Source organism: Sminthopsis crassicaudata, chromosome 3, assembly GCF_048593235.1.
Source record: "Sminthopsis crassicaudata isolate SCR6 chromosome 3, ASM4859323v1, whole genome shotgun sequence".
NCBI classification, from domain to species: Eukaryota; Metazoa; Chordata; class Mammalia; order Dasyuromorphia; family Dasyuridae; genus Sminthopsis; species Sminthopsis crassicaudata.
The window spans coordinates 49,709,447-49,731,584 of NC_133619.1; the positions used below are offsets into that span (position 1 = coordinate 49,709,447).

General features: G+C 41.3%; 1 protein-coding gene across 1 annotated transcript; it reads right to left on the reverse strand.

The window, feature by feature from the left end:
- Window positions 1–10,315: 10,315 nt before the first annotated feature.
- Window positions 10,316–19,523, reverse strand: CHST2 (carbohydrate sulfotransferase 2). The gene has a single exon (XM_074298420.1). It carries the CDS (start codon window positions 19,377–19,379, stop codon window positions 17,814–17,816), a length of 1,566 nt encoding a protein of 521 aa, XP_074154521.1. The 5' UTR covers window positions 19,380–19,523; the 3' UTR covers window positions 10,316–17,813.
- Window positions 19,524–22,138: the final 2,615 nt, after the last annotated feature.

Genomic DNA, 22,138 nt, shown 5'->3' on the forward strand with positions numbered 1-22,138 from the left:
TGGGAAATATAAAGAAAAGAATGGAAAGGTAAACACTTCAGTGATTAACTCTAAACTCAAATATCAAGCTTTGGTCCAGAAACCCCACATATGTTCTTCAAGCAGCCACCCCAAATACAATAGTAAAATAATAGTCCTGAAATAAAAAATAAACTTAGACAGTGACAGCAACCCAGGAGGGAAAGGCACAATTTCCCATCATATTTTACCTCCCCCCAAAAACTATAACATTTACATCCAACTTTCTCATGAAGTCATAAAAAAGTTATTTGAAAGGCAGATTGATATAACATGGAGCAAGCTATGGTTCTTGGCTGGTCCTTGTCTAAATCTTGCTTCAGACGAATACTAGCTGGATGACAAGTCACTTAGGATAATAATAATGTGACAAGTCATTTATAATGACAATAATAGATAGCATTTATATAGCACTTACTTTAAGGTTTGTAAGATATTTTACATGTCTAATCTCATATAACCTCTCAATAGGGTGACAGTCTGTTGAGTTTGGTCATGTGAAGAATTCACAATGGCCATTCTCTTTAGCAAAAGTTTTAGGGAAATAGGCTACAGAAAAAATGAAGGGATATAATAGACACTGGAATGATAGATATGAAATAAAGTGGCAAAGCACATGAAAGACAAGTTCTTCAGTGGAACTCACAATTAGCCAATAGAAAAGTTGGGACATGCCTTTAGCTGGTAGGCTAAATTCTGAGTAGGTTTTCTAGGGAAAATTTAACCTCAGAGATGTGACTGGGATTTCTATAGAGGGTAGGTCTCAGGAGTTTGACATAACTTGTATTTCAGACTAGATTACCTTTAGAGAATAAGACCAAGGAACTAAATTGAAGTCAATTATCAAAGCCTACTTCCTGCTTGTTTAAGGGATTAATTATTATCAATTCCTCTTCCATCCATACTTAGCATTGAAGACCTTATGATTGGCTATTATGAGAAATAGATGGGGCATTTGGTTTCCACAGTTATGAAAATTAAATTAGAAAAATAAAACTTAAATTAAAAAATTGAAACCCATAAGAATATCAAATAATTGGGGTGGAAATTTTAGATTTGAACAGTAGCCCTCAGAATTTTGCCTCCAAAAGAAGGTAAGGTCCAAATAATAATAATAATAATAATCCCAAAACAAACTAACAAACAAATAAATAAATAAATGAAAAAGAAATTAAGCTCCTTGGGGCTGGGACTGGCTTTTATAATAAAGGGTGGTGGCCTGAGATTTGTAAAAGAATCCCTTTGACTTTCTTGCCAAGATGATTACTTTCTTCCTAAGAATATAAACTCCCTGGGGCCAGGGACTGGTTATGCAATGAGAGGAGGAGATTTACAATCTATATCTTCGGTAACAGAATTAATAGAGAAGTGGGGGAGGGACTTGCTTTTTGGGATAGGAAATAAAACACTGCTTTGGGGGTTCCAAAAGTAACTACTAAGCCACCCCTTCTTCCAAAAATATTAAATAAATCTTTCCTGAATTCATCACTGAGTCAGTAGAGTTCTTGGTAAGATATTTCCTTTCTTACAGCTATCTTGGGAAAGATGGAACACAATCACCTTCTCAGCCTTAGATCGTCTAATTACAGACCCCTTGGGTCACCATACTCCATTTACTTTGGAGACAACTGCCCTAGGAAATTATTCATTCCAGCTGAATGATTATAACCTTTCATGTAAGATCATAAATCTTAAAGATATAGGATACATAATATTATAAATTCTTTATATAAGATCACAAAGGAGAGAAGTTGCACTCTCTGTTGAAAAGAATTCCAAACACTGTTGACATCAGAGAGCTGAACTAAAAGGAGAAAATACTTTCATTAAAAAAGGAGCCTGGATTGGATCCCAGAATACCTGGTGTGGCCATTCTCACGCTATGTGGCCCAGGGCAAACCTTTTGGCATCCCCAAGCATCATTTTCCTAACTTGTAATAAAAGGATTGGGGGCACCTAGATGATGTGATGGCCTTGAATTCAGTAGGATCAGAGCTCAAATGTGAGATACTTTATACTTACTAGCTGTGTGACCCTGGGCTAGTCTGTTAACCCCAATTGCCTTGCCCACAATAAAACAATAAAACAACAAATAAAACAATAAAATGAAGGGTTGAACTAGATAATCTCAAAGGCTCTTTCTAGTGCAGATCTTCTGTGACAATTATCAGGGGAGGCTACCTAAACCCTAGAGAAGTTGATTGCACCACCCTCCCACCTAGTCACCCCCACCCACTCTATATCATATTAAAGGGAAAAACTTGAAAATAGAAATCCTGCATTGGGATAGTGGGAAGGAAGCTGAGAACTCTTCTGAAGTCCAGGACTCCATTGTAAAGATAAAGAAGGGACAAAATTGGGATTTGAGCAGAAGTTCTTCCCCCCCCCCCCAAAAAAAAAAAACAATAAGAAAAAATAAATGAACAAAATGAAATAAAAAAGAACATTGTCATGTGTCCAGCAGAATATCAGGGAGGATTCAAAATATATAACAACAAATACCAGTTCAAGAAAGTATATTAGTGAAGAAATTATATTCATGAGAGTCCATCTTTTCTTCCTTGTAAATTGTTCTTTTGTTCTCTGCTGTGAACAATTTTTACTTTATACTTATTTCTGCCTTTCATTTCCTCTCTCCCCCCCCCCATCATCCCCAAGCAGGCTATAGTTAAGAAAAGATTTATTCATGTATACATATGTAGATATATACATACACACATATCTGCACACACAGCTTTCCTATCTTTGCTGATCCTTTGCTTTAATTATTTTTTAAAATTAATCTTATAATTATAATTTTTTTGACAGTACATATGCATGAGTAATTTTTTTACAACATTATCCCTTGTACTCCTTTCTGTTCTGAATTATCCCCTCCTTCCCTCCCCTAGATGGCAGGCAGTCCCATACATGTTAAATATGTTATAGTCTATCCTAGATACAATTTCTTGTTGCACAGAAGAATTGGATTCAGAAGGTAAAGATAACCTGGGAAGAAAAACAAAAGTCCTTTGCTTTAATTCTGCTTCTAACTTGCTATTATTTAACCTTCTTCCTACACTCTTTGCTTCCCTGTCTGCCCATCCCTTCCCTTTATTTCTTCTTAGATTTTGGAGGATGCTGTACACTTCTTGGTATACATGGAATATTGCCTATTTAACCCATTCCTGATGTGAGTAGGTTTTCAGAACTATAAGCCCTTCTCCCGACCTTAATGCCTCTGTATCTATTCTTCCTCTGTACCTCGTTTGTATGACATAATTACTGTTTCTACCTTAACTCTTTTACCAAACTTCTTTGGAGTTGTGGTATTGTTGATGTCGATCTTAAATATATGCTATATATGTTTCCTGTGTTAAAAAAAAAAAAATTATGTATGTTAAGTTCCTTGAAATTGATCTTGATGTTGGCTCTTACATGTTAAATTTTCTATTAAGATCAGGTCTGGTTGATAGAAAGTTCTGAAATGCAAGTTAAGAATGTCCATTTTCTTTCTTGTTCAATATTATATATAATTTTGCTGGAAATGATATTTTGGCTGCAGGTCCAGTTCTTTTGATTGTTGGTAGATGTGATTCCAGGACTTTCAGTCTTTTATTGTGGCTACTGATAAGTCCTGTATAATTCTAATTGTAGCTCAAACATTTGAATTGTTTTTTCTTGATCTGGGAGTTTTGAAATTTGGCAATAATGTTCCTATGGGTTTTTGCAAAGGTTTTTGCAAAAATCTTCTTGAAGCAGTGATGGGTGGATTTTTTTCTACTTCTACTTTCCCCTCTTGTTCTATCACTCCAGGATAATTTTCTTAGATTATTTCTTGCATTATTGTGTCAAGGTCCATTTTTTGGTCACAACTTTAAGGCAATCCAATTATCCTTATATTTTCTCTTCTTAATCTGTTCTCCAGATCTGTTATTTTTCTTATAAGATGTTTCACATTCTATTCTATTTTTTCATTCTTTATAATCTGTTTTGGTATTTCTTGGTCTCTCATAGCTTTACTGGCTTCCCCTTGCCCAATTCCAATTTTCAGAGTTATTTTCATCTTTGAGACTGTACCTCTTTTTCTAGTTGGTTAACTTTTTTTTCATAATTTTCTCATTTTTCTTGGAAGTTTTTTAGTTTAGTTTAGTTTAGTTTCAGTTTTTCCTCTCTCATTTGATTTTAAATTATTTTTTGAGTTCTTCTATAAATTCACTCTTTGGGGTAGAAACTATTTATTTTTATTTTGTTGTCCTCCTCTGAAGACAAACCCTGGTCTTCCCTGTTCCCATAGTATGTTTCTATAGTGGGATTCTTTCTTCTTTGCCAGTTCATTTATTTTTTTTTTAATAAAAGGTATTAGAGTAATTGTGGGATGAGAGGATGGTGCCTCAAGCTTCCTTCCAGCTCTCCACTCTGAGCAGGAACCCCAAACCAACAGCTTCTTCTCCCTGCAAGTACCTGTAGCCAGCAGCGCCCCTGCCCCTCTGCACTGTTACTGTATTCACCTATGGCCTTGTCTCAGAAGCACAGCTAAGCCTAGCATTCCCAATCAGCCGAAGTTCTCTCAGTCTTCCTGGACTCAAACCCAACTGGATAGACAGTCGTGGAGGTGAATGTTTCTGTGGTTCCAACTGAGGCTCCAGCCAGACCAAGCTCACGACCCCCCTTGGTGCTTCTGGGGAGCTAACCTGAGGTGTTTGCCCTTCACTGGGGTTAGCCAGGCAAGAGACTAGAAACTAAGTGAATGCTCAGCAATTGGAGAATGGCTGAATTGTTGTGCCATAGTTCTCTTTTATTATCCTGACTCAGTTTCTCTAATCATCCTGACAGTTTCCTAAATTGTTCTGCCTCAGTTTATAATTGTTCTGCTCAGTCCTGCAAAACTACCTCTCCCTCTTAATCATCAGAATATTTGATAAGGATAAAATTCAAATGTGCTACAAATATGAGGTGTTATTGTAGGGTATGGCAAAGATGTTGGGGTCACAGGACATGGATGACAGTGTCATCTCTGAAAGAATTCAGATTCAGTTTCCAAATCAAGCATGGATAAAGCATGATACCTTGAAAGCCTCCTCCTTAAAAGAGACAGGAACCTAGGGCTGGGGGTTGGGGGAGGAAGAGAAGCAAAATTGGGCAGAATAGGAAAGTTGGATGATATCAGGAGATTTTGTATATGGACAATTTCTGGAAAGTCTGAGTTATTGGATTAAGCATGGAAAAGGTAAAAGGCCCTTTGTTCTAATGAAGTCCATGAGAGAGAAAAAGTGACAGTGTTTGGGGAGCTGAGGCAGCAGCTAAGATTCCATCATTAGGAAGGCCATCATTATCTAGGAGTTTTCTCATTAGTCCCTTTTAACATGTTACCCTTTTTTGTTTGAATGTATAATTCACCTGGAGCTTCTTTATCCAGCTCTTTTAGTCCCAAACTGTTAGCTGTTTGTTTCTCTTCCTCTAACAGGATTTCCCTTTTTAAACATTAATGGGAAAGAGAGCATGAGTCTTTCAGAAGGGTTCCTTTGCGGCCTTGATTCCACGTGAAAATTCCTTGCTTTTTTCCCCCCTGCATTCCTGTATGACACTTGCCAAAACTGCTAAATGTAACAATCCCAATTATGAATTCACTTTTGAAAACATGCTTTTTGCCTTCTGATCCTTTTGCTGTGGCTACTTGTTCCACAAACTGGTGTGGCCTATTTCCCACAGCCCACTGGGCCATGCTCTACCTGTAATAAACAGAGGAATAGTTGGATTGGTGACCCAGTCATGGCAGATGCAAGTGTCTCCCTTCTGATAACAGTATTCTTACAGCTTAAACTTCTCTATCGTTTGACATTCTGGTTTTCCAAGTGTTCTTTCTTTCTCATATTTTCCCCAGGGAGAGGCTGAGCCCCAAAGCAGCTCTAACAAAGGGCTAATGACATCACAGACATTATTGAACCAGGGCCCCAGCAACAGGAATGAAAAGAGGCTCTGTGGTTCTATGAACTGGCCCACATAGGAGGTCTCGTTCTCCTTGCACCTCTGCCAGGATGGATCAGAAAGTGACTCCTCACTTGATCTTGATCAAGAAAACCAAGCTTGCCTGACTTTGCCCCTGATACAGGGACTCCAAGAGATAGGAGCCACAATAGGATGTAAATCCTTAGCTCATGTACCTAGTGATGACTCAGCACTGGCTAAGCAATAACAATGCCTTTCCTGCAGAATTTACTAGCATTAATTTGGGGCAATGGTACTAAATTTGGAGTCCAGGGACTTGAATTCAAACCTGGTGCTGCTGACTGATGATGATGATGATGGGCCATAGTGATGACTCAAGTCAAAAGGCTCTCTATGGGCAACAACCATAAGAAACCGACCCACAATACCTTGACATTAAAGCACAGAGGAAATGACTAAGTCCTGGAGATTTGTTTATAGAAACAGAGGGCTTTATGATGTTAATTTAGTATCCAGTCAGAGCCAGAAATTACAAAATTACCAAAGGCTTAGCCTTAAAGAGTCTAGATTTATTGATCAAAGTAAAGTATGTAAATGTCTCAGAGAAGTGAAAACTGTTCAAGGATTAGCAGAAACTCCAGTCTATATCTACTAGTCCCCTTGGGGAACTGTCTTAACTGTAATGGACTGGGGCCAGATGGTCACTAAGAGACAAGACCTATCGAAGAATCATATTTTCACCTTTGCTTGGTTTTTTTTTTTTTTTTCCCTTTTGGTATGATTTTTCTTGCACATAAAACAAATATGGAAATATATTTTAAAGGATTGTACATGTTTAATCTATATCAGATTGCTTGCTATATAGGGGAGGGAGAAAAATTTGGTACACAGAATCTTACCAAAATGAATGTTGAAACGATCTTTAATGTGTATTTGAAAAAATAAAATACTATTGAGGAAAAACTAAGAAAAGAAATATACTGTCTATCCTTAAAAGGATCATCACAGCCCCAATGGGGAAATGGGCAAGCATTACTCCAGTCATATTAACAACAAAAACGTATCTTGTCCTGATTTATATCTTGTCACCAAACTCAGATTGCTCTGGAGGGGAAAGTGAGGTAGGTGACCTTGCACAACCCTCCCTTAAATCCAATTCATTTGCATTCATGGCATCACCTGCTTGATGTTAAGGTCCTCTTGAAGGACAAACCTCTTGAAGTAAAGTTCCTTTCTTCCCTCCCTCCCTCCCTCCCTCCCTCCATGCCTATCTCCCTCTTTTCCTTCTTTCTTTCTTTCTATTTCTGTTCTTTCTTCCTTCCTGCCTGCCTTCCTTCTTTCCTTCTCTCTCTCCTTCCTTTCCTTCTTCTCTCTCTCTCTTTACACTGGTGTCCACCCATTTGTATGCTCTTAAAATAATTTTTTTTCCTCTTTTGCACCTCTGAACCCTCCCAAAATATTCTGGGGCTTACTGGCTAGACTTAAGGACTTATTTCTTAAGGATCAAGTCTTAAACCAAAATTTATCTGATTCTCAATTGGTCTTCCCCTCCCAGTTTTATTATTTATTTAGATTTTTTTTTTGGTGGGGGGAGGGGACAAGGTTAAAGAAGAGGTTCTTTGTTTCAATTGCTACTTAGCCTTAATCACTGAGTGGCTGCAGCCTCTAGTCTGATAACTGTTTAAAAAACAAAACAAAACAAAACAAAAAAACTTACTTTAAAAAGGTCAAGGTCTCCCATTGCATCCAGAGCTATCTCCAGTCATCAAGATCTATATCTGGTCACTGACCCCAAATGGCTCTGGAGGGGAAAGTAAGGCTGAAGACCTAGCCCAGCCCTCCCTCACTTAAATACAATTCACTTGCATGTCATGGCATCCCCCTCCCTGAGGTCCTAGTCCCCTTCTCAAATTAGGAACAAACAACAACAATTAAGTGCCTTAGGAAGAGCTCAGTCCCTGTCGGAAGAAAAATGGGACTGTCAACATAACTGTCAAGCGAACCCAGAGGTGAGCATGAGAGAAAAAGCAGAGCAGACATTGGCCTGGGGTAGCAGCCCCATCAAGTAACAATTTGGAGGAATGGGAGAGACAATCAAATGGAAACAAAGAAATAGAGCCAGAGACAAAGATATGAAGTAGGAATAGAGAAAGAGCCCAATTATACAACAGCAGCATATAGGTACAGAACAAGACTCAAGTTAAGTTAAAGATAATTGTTTATTCACTTTTTTTTTTTAACTTCCCAAAACATGGAGAATTTAAAAAAATAAAATAAAAATAATAGATCCAGATCTTCCTAAACTTCCTAAATGTATTAGCTTTGGTTGTGGGAGAGAAACTGATTTGTATGAAAGATGATTCTAGAGGCATTTCTCTTTTTCCATTGACTTTCCACTTCCAGTTTGAAAGGAAAAAACATTCCCCCTTGGGGAGAAGAGATGAGGTGGTAACTAAAGAGAAAACCAATAATGAGAGAGAGAAAGGGGATGGGAAAGACTGAATTCACATAAAGATCTGGCCAAATGAAAACAGATGACTATCCTATGCAAAGTTCTAGCAATATGGATTGATAAGTCACATCCAATAACTTTCCAAGTATCCCACTATAGTATATAATCTAAGAAGAAGAGGCAAGAAACATGAATAAGGAATAAGATAAAGAAAAGTAGAAGCTATCCCTAGAGATTGCCAGAAATTTAACATGTACCAAATACCTACCAAAACCCAGTGAACTACACATCAAAAATTCACTATCTTTCCTAAAATATCAGACAATAAATTATCCTTCTAAATATACAGGCTTCAAAATGAATTTGAGAATTCAACCACAAAGACAATATACTGGAACCAAATCATTATCGCAGACAAAGCTATGGTCCACAACTGACCAGATTATATATAGATTGATCTATGAAAATTTAAGAACTTTTTTAAAAAAAAATAGCATCTTATTTTTCCAAATAATGCAAAGATAGCTCTCAAATTCACATTTGCAAAATCTTGTAAAATCAATGTTTTTAAGAGATGTTATCAGACCAAATAGTCATAATCTGCAAGTTACATGGAATGAAAAGTTTCAAAAAATAGAGAGCTAGAGAAGAAATCAAGACCAGGTGGGAAAAGGATTAAAAATATGAATCATTCCTGTTGTTCCCTCTGCTATTGAGGTTGTCCTGAATATGCTTTTATTGAGCCTAGAAAAAATGAGATTACATCTTAATACTTTTATTCAATTACAAAAATAAAATCATCTTTCTCCATTTGGGCAAAGGTCTAGAGGACATTAAATACGAAACAATAACAGCAGGGTAATTACTTGTTTCAAATGGCTTCTGTCTGAACTCATTTGGAAAAAGATAAGCTTATAATTAATTAAATATTAAATTGATACTAAATGGGTATTAATTGTTACTATTAATGATAATGGAAAAAAAGATAAAAAGAATGAGAGAATAAAATAGCTAACATTTCAGTATTTCTTTAAGGATTATACACTGCTCTACATGAATTCTTATATTTGATCCTCACAAAAATCCTTTTTAGTGGACCCTTCAGGTAGGAGGACACTAAATCTCAGAGAGATTAAATGGTGGTCATACAGGTATTAAGGGTTGGAGGCAGGAACACTCCAGTTTCCCTGTGTCACACTTCTAGACATCAGTCAGAATTTCTGAGCCCCTGTTTCTTCATCTCTAAAATAAAAGTATTAGACCAAATGATTGCTGATGTTGCTTCAGGCACTAACTCCTCAAGTTATATATAATTTATATGAAAATTACATTGAGTAAAAAGACATTCTCTCTCCCTTTCCAGCATTTTTTTTTAACTATGGTAGACTGTATGAATTGTTTTCACCTGTTCTGATGAATTCCATTGAATGGAAACTCCAGGTTAGGGACTGCTTAATTTTGTCTTTGTAACTCTAGAATCTACCCTATGCTTGACTTAAGGAGTGGTTAGTCATTTTAAATTTAATGTAATAATTTGCATAGGGAGGTAGTCAGTGACAAAACTCTCAGGGACACTTTTCTGTAGCTTTTGAGCAAAATTCCTAATTTCACATAGTCCAGCCAGTTGATAGTTGTGGCTACTGCTCTGGTGAAGAGATACCTGGGAAATATTAGTTATTCTAGTGGTACTTTAGGTATCTGACCCCAGGCAATCAGTTCAATCAAAAAAAAAAAAAAAAAAAGGTTTAGTTCATTGTGTCCCAGTGCTGTCCTTGAGCATGTGGACACTGTCTCTAAACACTCCATAAATACCTGACATTTATATACAATACCTCAAACCTCTAGCAAAAAAAAAAAAAAAAAATATATATATATATATATATATATATATATATATATATATATATATAATTGGCTCATAACATTTCCCATTTTGCTAGCTTCAATTGTATGCAGAATTTAACAATTTCTCTAGTAGAATATGATTAAGGGTGTGCAGAATTACATAAGATGTAATAAAAGTCAAGTGGTGTAAGCTTAATTATTAAACACTTGTACCAAAACCTTGTAGCCAAATAGTGTGTCTGATTGCAAGAAATAGGAGTAAATAGCCTTGGAAAAGGAAAAAAAAATTTCCCCTTAGCACTGATCTTTGACAGATGTGAAAAGCCTTTTCATGCAAGTTGACAGCATAGGCGATGAGTGGATCAGCCATTTAACCCTCTGAAGACACCCCCCCACACACCTCTGCCCCAGTCACAAACCGAAAGTTATTCCTAAAATTGCATTTGTCACTTTGAACATGTTCTATGGGCAACACTGGTTCCCATCACACAACTGTCATATCCTCTTCTCTAATTGGCAGCTTCCTATGAACCCCAAGAATGTACTAAAAAGTATCTTTGGACTAAGATCTGGAGCTAAGATCTGTACCACACCACACAAGAAGGCAGAACTTTTTCTATTTTCTTTTTTTAAAAGTCTACCAAACACCACACTTTGACCAAAAGTGTGGATAAAGTGAACTGATGCTTCTCCTTTCTATCGTGACAATAGAAAAGTTTTGGGGGTTTTTTCCTCACTTTTCTTTTGTTATTTGAAGTAATCTCTAGGGACTGAATTTTGCAAAGTCTTAACTTCATTGCCCAGAGAACATTAATTTAATGGCCTCTCCCAAGCCTCAATTAATCACAAACTAACAACAGTTCACTTGGCAGCAGTTACTGGGTCCCTACAGAAACTCAGGGTTGGGTTGGCAGGGGTCAGGATGGTGATGTAGTGGTCCAGACCTTCACCTGCTCAGTATATACAACACACAGGGCTCCATGTGGAAAGTCTATTCCTCTCTTTGGCTCTGATCCAGGTCACTATCCTCCTGTGATGACCGATGAGTTCATTCACAACATCAAAAAGCAATAAACAAATGTCAAAGGCAGATGGATGGCTCTGAAAGGCTTGGTTTGGGCAATGTGGGTACACTTTCTAGTTTAATTACATTTGGACTTAATGCTCTTGAGAAAACTTTTAAAACCAAATTTCCTCCCTGGAAAATTTAGATAATCTCTTTTCAGATTTGAAAAGAACTTTTGGGATGAGCCCCTTCAATTTACAGATGGGAAAACTGAGACTTAGAGAGACGAATTGACTTGAGCGAAACCACGCAATCAATTAGTAGCAATAATATTACTAATCTAGGTACAAGAACCCTTGGAACTATTTTCCCAGATACATCCCTATCCGTTTTGTCTTTTTTATTATTATTATTATTATTATATTTTATTGATGCACTTTGTCTTTCCATTATTGTCATTTCTGGAAAAAGACTCTTTACCATACTCCACCCCTAATAGAATCACCCTCATATCAATAATAATAATAATAAAGCAAAAATATCAGGTGAAGTAACTGATCTGAAAATGTTTACAATTACTCTACTGTAAGAGTACTCCACTTCTGTCTGTGTGTACTTGTGTGTGTATTTCATTTCCTTTTTCCCAGGACCCTCACTGGTTTTTAGATTACACAATCTGGCTTAGTTTTCATTCACAGTTCTTTAATAATGTGTATTATTTTTTAGGTTCTGCTTATTTCTTGATACCTTACTTCACACAAATAGTTCCCTTTTCTAGAATGTTCTTATATTTCATAATTTCTTTTTTAAAAAATGTTTTCTCCATATTTCTTGCTTTCATATGTTGATACTTTATTTTTACATCGATTCATTTCTAAACATGTCTCTCTTCCCCACAGAAGCTATAGCTTCCAGAAAGCTATCCCTTACTACAAAGATTTCAAAAGGGGAAAAAAGCAATTTAGTGAAGTCTACACAGCAACAATGTCAGAAAGTATATGTAATATTACAAACCCACATCCCTTTTCAGTGAAGGGAAGTTCATTTTTTTATACAATTCTCTTGGGCCAATTTTGGCTGTTAAAACTACACATATCTTCATTTCATTTTATTGTTCTTTCCATTTACAATGTAATAAATCACATATATTTTCCTGATTCTAATTTCACTTTGTATTCTCTTTACCAGTTCATATTCATCTTCCCTGGTTTCTATCCATTCCTCAACTAGCATAGTAATATTCCATTACATTCATATATCACAATTTGTTTAGCAAATTCCCAATTAATGATCATCTATTTTATTTAGTCTTCTCAAACCACAAAATGTTCCCTTGGTTATATTGCGGCATGTTGGACATTTTATTTTGGCTTTGCATCACCACCCCAACTTTGGTGCATATAGCTAACAATTTATCAATAAACATTTAATAGGCACCTATGATGCTAGTGAATTAGGAACCGGAAATAAAAGACAAAAAAATTAAAAAGTCCCTGTCTTTGAGGAGCATCCGTTCTTATATTATTGGCACCCAATAATGGAATCACTAAAACAGCTCGTGTAACAGAATTTTCCTCAATTCATGTTGTAATGAGTCCATGGCACCTGTTTTTATTAATATTCTCTAATTGATCTTTCATTACAACGTCAAAAAGAAATGTCAAGACATTTTATCTTTGTAAAGACATAGGATTTAGAGCTGGAAATGATCTTATAATTTAGTCCAATCTACTTACTTCACAAACAAGGTAAACTGAGACTCAAAGACCTTAAGTGACTTGCTCAAGATACCCTAGTTAATAAATAATTGAGTCATACTGAACCCATTTGTTGCTTATTTTTAATGCTGAGGATTTAAAAATTAATGGTGTTTCCTAATGAATGGTCAGAGGATATGAACAGTTTTCAAATGAAGAAATGCAAGCTATCAATAACTATGAAAAAATACTCCAAATCACTAATAAGAGGAATGAAAAAATGAAAAAGGCTTCATAGCTATCAGAATTGAAAAGATGACTTAAGGAAAATGGCAAACAATAGAGGGACTATAGAAAGACACATTTAATGCATTATATGGAGCTGTGAATTAGTCCACTCATTCTGGAAAATTATTTGGAATTATGTTTTTTAAAAAGTATGCATACTCTTTGATATGATGTATATACACAAAGGAACTTTAAGACAAAGGAAATGGTAAAACATAAATGTGTATACACATAAACACTGTATAACATTATTTTTGCAGTTACAAAGAACTCTTAATTCTTTGGGTGACCATTATTTGAGGATTTGCTGAACAAATTTGCAGCAGATAGCAGGCTGGACTTGACAGAAAGATCTGAGTTCCAATTCAACCTCAAACACTCATTTACTCTGTGAGTTAAATTGTTTAATCACTTTTCCATTTCCTCATCTGTAAGATAGGGATAATGGCACCTACTTCACAATGTTGTGAGGATCAAATGAAATAATATATGAAAAATGCTTTGCTAACCTTAAAATGCCACATAAATGCTATGAATGAAGGTGATGGTGGTAATGAATACTGTTGTGACACAAAAATGACAAAATTTAAGAATCCAGAATTTTAGGAGAAATTGTATAAACTAATGCAGAGAAAAAGAAGATCAGGAAAACAATCACCACAAAAATATAAGGGGAAAAAAAAACCAACACTAAATAATTTGGGATGTCTGACCAATGCTATAACCAACTGTGACTTCAGCATACTGATGCTAATTCTGACAGAATTTAGTAAATATTACTGTTCTGGTCAATGTGTTGATTTGTTTTACTTAAATGTAACAAGAGATGGGGGGGGAGAAGAGGAGGCAGAAGCAGGCAGTTTTTTGAAAATGACAATGGAATTTTTAAAATTACATCAATAAAACTTTTTAAAATAATAGTAGTAATTACATTATTGTGGCAGGTTTTTAAATTATGACAATATATTTCAAGACTTTTGTTAACTGATGCAATTGAAGTGAGCAGAACCAGAACATTATACACAGTAATATTCTAAAGATAAACAACTGTGAGAAAGACTTAGCTACTGTGATCAAGATAATTCCAAAAGACCCATAATGAAAAATGCTATCTCACCTCTAGAGAGAAAATTGATGATCTCCAAATGCAAAATTTTTTACTTTCTTTTTTTCTTGCTTTCTCTTTATTTTCAACACAGCTAATATGGAAATATCTTGCATGACTTCACATTAATAATTGACATCACATTGCTAGTCTTCACAATGGGTATAGGAGAAACAGGAGGGAGCGAATTTAGAAGACAAAAAAAACTTTCAAATGGGTATCAAAAATGAAGAAAAAATTTTTTTAACAATCTATTTTAGATTTGCTGTACAAAATGGTTATTTTCATTAGACATTGCTATTACTTCAGCACTACAGAACTTACACTGAAATCTGAGTAAACATGGATTTAAAATATCTGACAATTACTTGTCATTACCTTGGGCACATCATTTAATATCCTGAATTTGTTTCTTCATCTATTAAAAGCTGCTTAAAATACCTGTAGCGTCTATTACCAGAAAATTGTGAGGACCAAATAAGATAATGGAAGTGTCTTGTTAACTTTGAAGCATTATAATAACGTAAATTAAAGATAATAAATTTCTTGGACCCTCCCTGGCCCATGACAACTGAATGTTCTACAAATAAGTCTTTGTTGTAGTCAACCATTCCATTGTTCTAGACTCCATTCACTAATCCATAGCTACCTACAAAACTCCAAGAGAGACAATATATGCTTTACATATTACAAATATATATATATATATATATATATATATATATATATTTTTTTTTTTTTTTGTAATTTGTGATTTGGAAAGGCATGGTAGCTTTTATAAGATAAGGGGGTGGGATGGGGAAACAGTGAAGTTACATTTTTTTAAGGGAAAATGACCTTTTTAAATATTGGAGGTGTATGATAACCATTGATATTTAGGTTACAAATGCACTTAGCAAGAGGCTCAGTCTTTTCTATAGACCACTTAGCATGATGTTATAAAATGTAAAATACTTAGAACTATTATGATGATACTGAAGCTTTTAACCACTTCCCTGGTGAAAATGTCCTAATTGGGATTCAAATACTTTAAAAATTATTTCTTATAAAAATAAAACATGAATATAAATTTATCAAATGATGAGATTCCTTAAATCTAATACAACACAAAAAATTGCTTCTGAGGAGTCTTTTTTTATTAAAAATATTTGTTCTTTTATGATGTTCCCTTGATTCCCTCCTAAAATGATGCCATCTGCAGTCATCAAATATCAATTAATCTTATTTATTATGTGCTAATCTAATTTTAAAAGTGTTTTTAAATTAAAAGTGTCACAAATGCATTTACTGGTACTGCTTTTCATGAAAACCAGGAATCAAAGCATTCTATATGCAATCAGAGTGTAATGAAGATAAAAGCTGTAAACTACTGGACAAATTAAGAAATGATCATGTTTTCTCTCTGGATCATTTTTTTTCTCAAGTGTTTAAAAAAACCTTATTCTTTCTGAGAAAATACCTGTTCTCTCCTTTGTGCTTCTTTATCTAGAAATCCTTAATGATACAATTAGATTCTGTACATAATTACAGTTATACACTTAATAGTCACTCCTGTGTTAAAATAAATATCTTCACAAGAACATTTTTCTTTATCTTTTTTCTTCCTAAAAAAGAAATTCTCAACAGTTCACAGAATCTGCCCAAGCTTTCTTCCAGAGGTCTCATAATAAATTACAGTGAAATCAGGGTAGGAGGATATTGAAATTGTACTATATTTAACATCAGATATCTCAAGTCTGTCTGCTTTCTCCATTACATGCCCAAATTTCATAGCCTGATATTATGCGGGGAGATATCAGCCCAAAATAGGGTTAGAATGAGAACTACATTATTACCCTGTGCAAAAGATACAATGTAAAAAAATTTTACACCAAGTAAAATTCTACTCTTAAAATTCAAACAGACTGAGCCATGTTTTCAATTTAAAATATGGAAGGATGAAAACTGAATACTGAATAAGTTCAAACGAAAGCCTTATTCTGTGGCCTACCATTTCCTTAGGAAATTTATACTTTTTGTGATAAATGTGAAGAAAGTAACAGATCCCACTGGCACCAAAACAAGCCATGCATGATAAATTCATATACACATTCTTTTAGATGGGAAGGAAAAAAAAAAAAAAAGAATAACTTGCTTTTTTGATCCAACTCCATTGCTTTCTTCCCTGTGGCTCATTATGTTGACTGTCAACAGAAAACAAATACACTCAGATCCAGCCTCCTGAGTAACCCTTCAGCTAAGAGTGGCCACCTTCATGGCACAAAGAAAAAGAAATACTTACATGTATGCATGTATGTAAATACACGTGCATACAACATAATGCCTTTCCAAATTTTAGATTGTATTCTGATCTCTGATTGTTGTTTTTCAATCACATACTTTCTTTGTCACCCATCATATCAAATAACCAAATTCTTAATTAAACTCCAGACAGAGCTTGGACAGAAAATAAGTCCTCTGGAGTATTAAATCTTATCACAGTAATAGACTAAAGCTTTTTTTTTTTTTTTTTTTTTTGAAATCACAAAAATTTGTACTTTCCTTCTTAGATTCATAACCAGGAAGGAAGAAGCTGTATTTTTCCACTGATTTGCTCTAATTTTTTTTTAGGGGGTTGGGGGTGAGGTGAGTAGTATTAGTAAATTTGTGTACAAACGCTGGAACTGGAACCTGACAGAAGCCTTGATTTATTTATAAGAAAATGACTCCGGCTTAGAAGCAAGAGTCAGCTAAGCAAATACTGCCTTTCCCCCACCCCTACCCCCTCCAATCCATCTGGCTTCCCACGTGGGACAGGTACCCAGGAAAGCAAGTGTTGCTTGCAGCTGCACTGGACAAGTAACATAGATCATTCCAAAGCAACCAAAACAATTATTAAAAAAATGAATATCATTTATTTTCATTAATAATCACATGTAACCTCTGCTTTTTCCTCAAAAGTCCATTTCAGATTTACGAATCCGTGATTTCTGCCTCTCCCCTGGGCTCCAGACCCAACTCGAAGACCCAAACCCCTAGCCCAACCCATCCCTCTCCCAAATGCAAGCTGTTCATTTACATGACCACAGACACCACAGAAAGTTTGTAAACAAGATTTTGGTTGCTGAGAACTTGAACAACATCCCACTTCCGAACGGAAGGAGGTGAAGGGGGAATGGGATGGCATGGAAGGAAGGAAGAAGGTGGGGAGGGGAAACTTGCCAACTCTTTCAAGTCTGTCTCTTCTGGGATGTACCCGTAGTAGCTGTTCCTTGGAACCCCGTGATTCAAAACCATTTCTAGCAAGTGTGAGTGTAATTTTTTGTATATTATACGATATAGAGAGAATACTTAGTCTTCCCCACTGGGGTCTCAGGCTGTCCTTTCACTGGGCCCCGGGATCCTCCCGAGCCCACAAGTTCTCAGCAGGTCCTGGGGGGCGGGGTTCCCGGTGGGAGCCAAGCCGGGTCCCGGTCTCCCCTCCCGTACCCTATCCTAGAGCCGGGACTTCCGGAGCAGAGTCTTGCTGAGGTCTTTCACCTCCTCGGGGCTGTTGACCCTCTCGTAGCCCAGCACGGCCATGGGCTGGTAGCAGAACTCCTCCACCTGCTTGATCTGCTGGAAGGTGAGGGCGGCCCTCCAGGCGTTGGCCGCCTGGGTGGCATTGCGAGCGGACACCACGAAGGGCTTGGAAGAAGAGCCCGAGCCGCTGGTCATGTTCAAGGCAAACTGTTCCATCTCCGGGCTCACCAGGAGCCCCACGAAGTCGTAGACCCTGCGCAGCGTCTTCACAGGGTCCCCCACGAGGTCCTCGTAGCGCACCACCAAGTAGTGGCCCCGCAGCCAGTCCGGGGGCTGCAGCGCCGTCTGCAGGGTCTTGGCCATGCTGTTGCAAATGACCTCCATGGCCCCCAAGGCGTGATAGTCGGCCGGGCCGCCCCCCAAGCCCTCCTTCTTGCCGCCCAGTTTGTGTCCCGCCGCCTCGAGGAAGGGCATGCGGTGCGCCCGCGGGTCCCGGCTGCGCACCACCTGCAGGCTCTCGCGAATGAGTCCGTGGCGGGAGCGGATGCGGGAGCTGGCCACGGCCCGGGGGTCCCGCACCAGGTGGATGACCTTGAGGTCCAGGGCCGGGTCCCGCAGCAGCGGGGCCAGCACCGCCACGTCGAAGACCCGCACCCCCTTGATGACGAGGGTGCGGTACTTGCGGCACTCCTCCTCGAAGCGCGCCAGCCGCTGGGGCGGGCACTTTTTGCACACGCGGTCGTCCACCAGCCCCACCACCTCCTTGCGGTAGGCCGGGCACAGGGGCGACGAGCAGACCACCTTGTTGGTGGCGGCGCCGAAGATGCCCAGCGTCGTCAGGTTGCGCCCCCCGCTGCCCGCGGGGCTGTACAGCTGGAAGACGGAGAGGTCGCAGCGGTAGAGGGCGCTCAGCATGTCCCGCGCCGCGCCCTGCAGGGACACCGCGTCGCCGGGGTACAGCTTCTGCCACACGTGCCACACGGGCTCGTAGAGGAAGAACACTTCGGGGTTCTGGTTGAAGAGCTCCCCGAAGAAGGACGAGCCCGAGCGCCACGTGGTGAACACGTACACCAGCTGGCGCTTGCGGGGGCCCGGGCCGGAGCTGGCGCCGGGGCCGCTGCTGTTGCCGCCGCCCCCCGGGCCGGGCCCCGCGCTGCCCGGAGCCGCGGCCGCGGGCTCGTGGTAGAGGGAGCGGAGGTCGGGGCGCGCCGGGGGCGCCCCGGGGGACTCCCCGCGGCACTGCTGCGGCGGCTCCTTGTGCCACTTATAGTCCAGGAGGTTGAGCATGGTGAGCAGGAGCAGAAGCGCGTAGCCCGCGCACAGGACCAGCGCCTTCCTGCGGAACACCTTCATGCCGAGCGGCGAGGCGGGCCAGCGCCGGCCCAGGCGCCTCGGCCACTGGGGGAAGAGGGAGAAGCCGCCCGCGGCCGGGGTGCCGGCGGGCAGCGGCCGGAGCTGGAGCAGCGGCGGCCGAGGCGCCGCCGCTGGGGGCCGGGGGCTCGCTCCCGGAGGCAGAGCGCGGGCCGAACTGTTGCTCATCCCAGGCGCGGCGCAGCCCAGCGGCCCCGCGGAGGCCCTTCCCGGGGCGGAGACGACGCGGTCCGGCTGCGGCGGCTGCGGCTGCGGCTGCGGCGGGGGCCCGAGCCCCGACTTGGGGTCGCGGAGGCTGGAGGCGGCGGCTGCTCCCCGGCTCCTAGCTCCGTATCTCCCATGGCAGCGGCTCCGGGGAGCGTCTGTGGCAGGGGGCAAGGGGAGGAAGGAGAGGTTGGCACCCGCTTTCTCCCGACCCCAGCCCACCCGGAGCCCTCCGCACCCCGGCCCCCGCCCCCGCCCCCGACCGCCCCCTCTTTGTTTTGCCGCCGCTCACCTGGAAGTGCGGGCTCCCCCCGGAGCGGCCCCGGATCCGAACTCGGGAGGCCGGCTGGCTCCTGTCCGCGCCTCCCTCTTGCCTTGCGGAGCGGGCGCGCACCTTCGGGTCAGCCCAGGGACACGCCGGCCCGCGGCAGCCCCGAGCTGCAAAGAGTTTCCGATCTGCGCCGGACGCCCGGAGGCGCGGGAGGCAAACTTTAATGGGGCCGCGGCGATCTGCCCGGCGCTCCGAAAAGTGCCCGCTGCGCCCCTTTCTGGGCGGCCGGCCGCAACTCCTGTCGGCTCCCGCAGCCCGATGCGCACTCCCTGCGCTCCCCCGGGGCCAAGAAGGTAGATGGTGGGATCAGGCAGCGGGGGCTAGACCGGCCGCAGCACTCCGGGAAATGTGTCGTGCGGACTGTCCTTCGCCTTCCTTGGCTGCAAGCTTCTCATCTTCCTGGAGGAAGCGACGGCGGCGAGCGCCGGGGACCGGAGACGGCGTGCCTAGGCAGCGGCAGCTTCCTCTTCCATCCTCAGGAGGATGCCCGGCGGGGCAGCGCGGGTGGCCCCCGCCGCTCTGCGGTCTCCGACTGACCGGAGGGCTTCATGCAGACGCGCCGCTGGGCGAAGGACCCCGAAAAGACCACACGGCTCCCCGTCCTCTCCCTTCCCCTTCCCTCCCCTCCCCCGCTGGCGCTAGCTGCTCTAGACCAACGAGTTCTCAGAAAGAAGGCAGCCTCCGCCGCCGAACGAAAGCGAAGCACCGGAGGATGCTACCCGACTCCCCGGTCCCTGAGTGGCTGCAACAAGCTTTATCCTCAGTCTATGCATCGCTTCTCCCTACTCGCAGTGGGTTGGTGGGAACGGCTGCCAATCGGACCGAACTCCTCCTCTTAGCCTCACATGCCCTCCTCCTCCCACCCAGCCAGGGTCCCACCTCCCTCCGCCCCCTCCACTCCGCCGCTTTTCTATTCCGCAAGCGGCGACTCCACAGTGGTGGCTTGAGGTTTGCACCCGCCTGGTGGGCCGGGGGCCCCCGGAAGCCGTTGCCGCTACTCGCTGGGTGTTCTCCGAGGCCGAGGCAGCTGGAAGGATGGCTTCCACTCTAATGCGCTCATCGCCTGGGCAGGAGATGCCATGCCCTCCGGCCACCCCCGGAGCCTGCCGGGCAAATGGGACTCGGCATCTTAATGCCGCCGGGGAAGCGGGAGCTCTAACGGATCTTAGGCCTTGCAGAGCAGGAAAGGAGAAAGACTTGTCCAGTGTCACACGGCGAGGTCGTGGCGACGCCGGGACAGAAGCCGAGTCTCCCCGAGCAGCAATCCACCGGCCTTGGCACAGTGCCACCTACCCTCATCTCTTTGCTCTACGACAGAACTGATGATAAAGTTTGGCCCAGAGCCCCGGCCCCGCCACTGTACATGTATCTTACCTGGCTGTGTGTGTCGGATTCACTCCCCTCCCAAGTCCTTGGCAGTTTTAAACCCCTAGCGCTTCCCCAGGCTCCGGGGGACTCAGTGTCCTGCAGCTCCGCGGCCTCCTCACCGTCCCGGAGGAGAGCGCGCCAGCGTCGACTGCTTTTTAAGCAACGACAGAGGCAGCACATTGGATTGCAGACTGGACAGTTAGGAAATTTCACCTAGTGAAATTTACACTGGTCTGTTTTCTCATTTGTAAAATTGGGGAAATGAGTACTTTCATCACCAGGGCTTCGGTAAAGAAAGTCTACTGCAATACTTGAGTTATAGAAATCAAGTGGAATGAGACTAGACACCTGTGATTGCTTTGGGTTAGGGACTTCCTCATGGGGGAAACTCCCCCGTCTGCTCAGATAGTCACCTGAGAGGCCGAGCAGTTTGTATGATTTCCCCCGGATCACACAGTCACATGATTTCCCCAGGATCACACAGACACAGAGGTGACTCAGAAATGAGCTGTTAAGTAAATGTGAGAAATTTTGATCGATAACAAATATGACCTCAGGAATGGGGGGGGGGGGATACTTTCCTTTTTATTGTTCTTAAGTGCTTTTCATAATTCTCTTCCTAATTGTAATTATTAGAGCCTCATCGCCTTGCTCTGCATCTTTTGTTCAGTTCCTGGGTGCGCTGGTTCGTGAGGGGAGAGGGAATTTAATATCTTCCCGTTCAGAAAGAACTGGGCAGTCCTTTATTATTTTGATGGGGAAAAGAGGCTTTTTGTTCCCCCCAGCAAAAAATACTGTTCTACTTATTTTAGTTAATAAGTTAATATGAGAAGCCTCATTACCTCACTTAACCTTCTAGTGCCTCAGGCAAGTCTGTAAGATTATAAATTGCAAAACAGGTGCCAATCTACTTTAATCGAGGTAGTTTACTCACTGGGAGTTTCCTGTGCCAATAAGTTCCCCCTGCTCCCTCTCCCCCCCTCCCCAATTAAGCAATATAGTCCGTTCCAGAGCTGAAGTTAGT

Excerpts from the sequence above, each read along its gene's own strand:
- CHST2 (XM_074298420.1), bottom strand. The coding sequence starts at position 19,379 with ATGAGCAACAGTTCGGCCCGCGCTCTGCCTCCGGGAGCGAGCCCCCGG.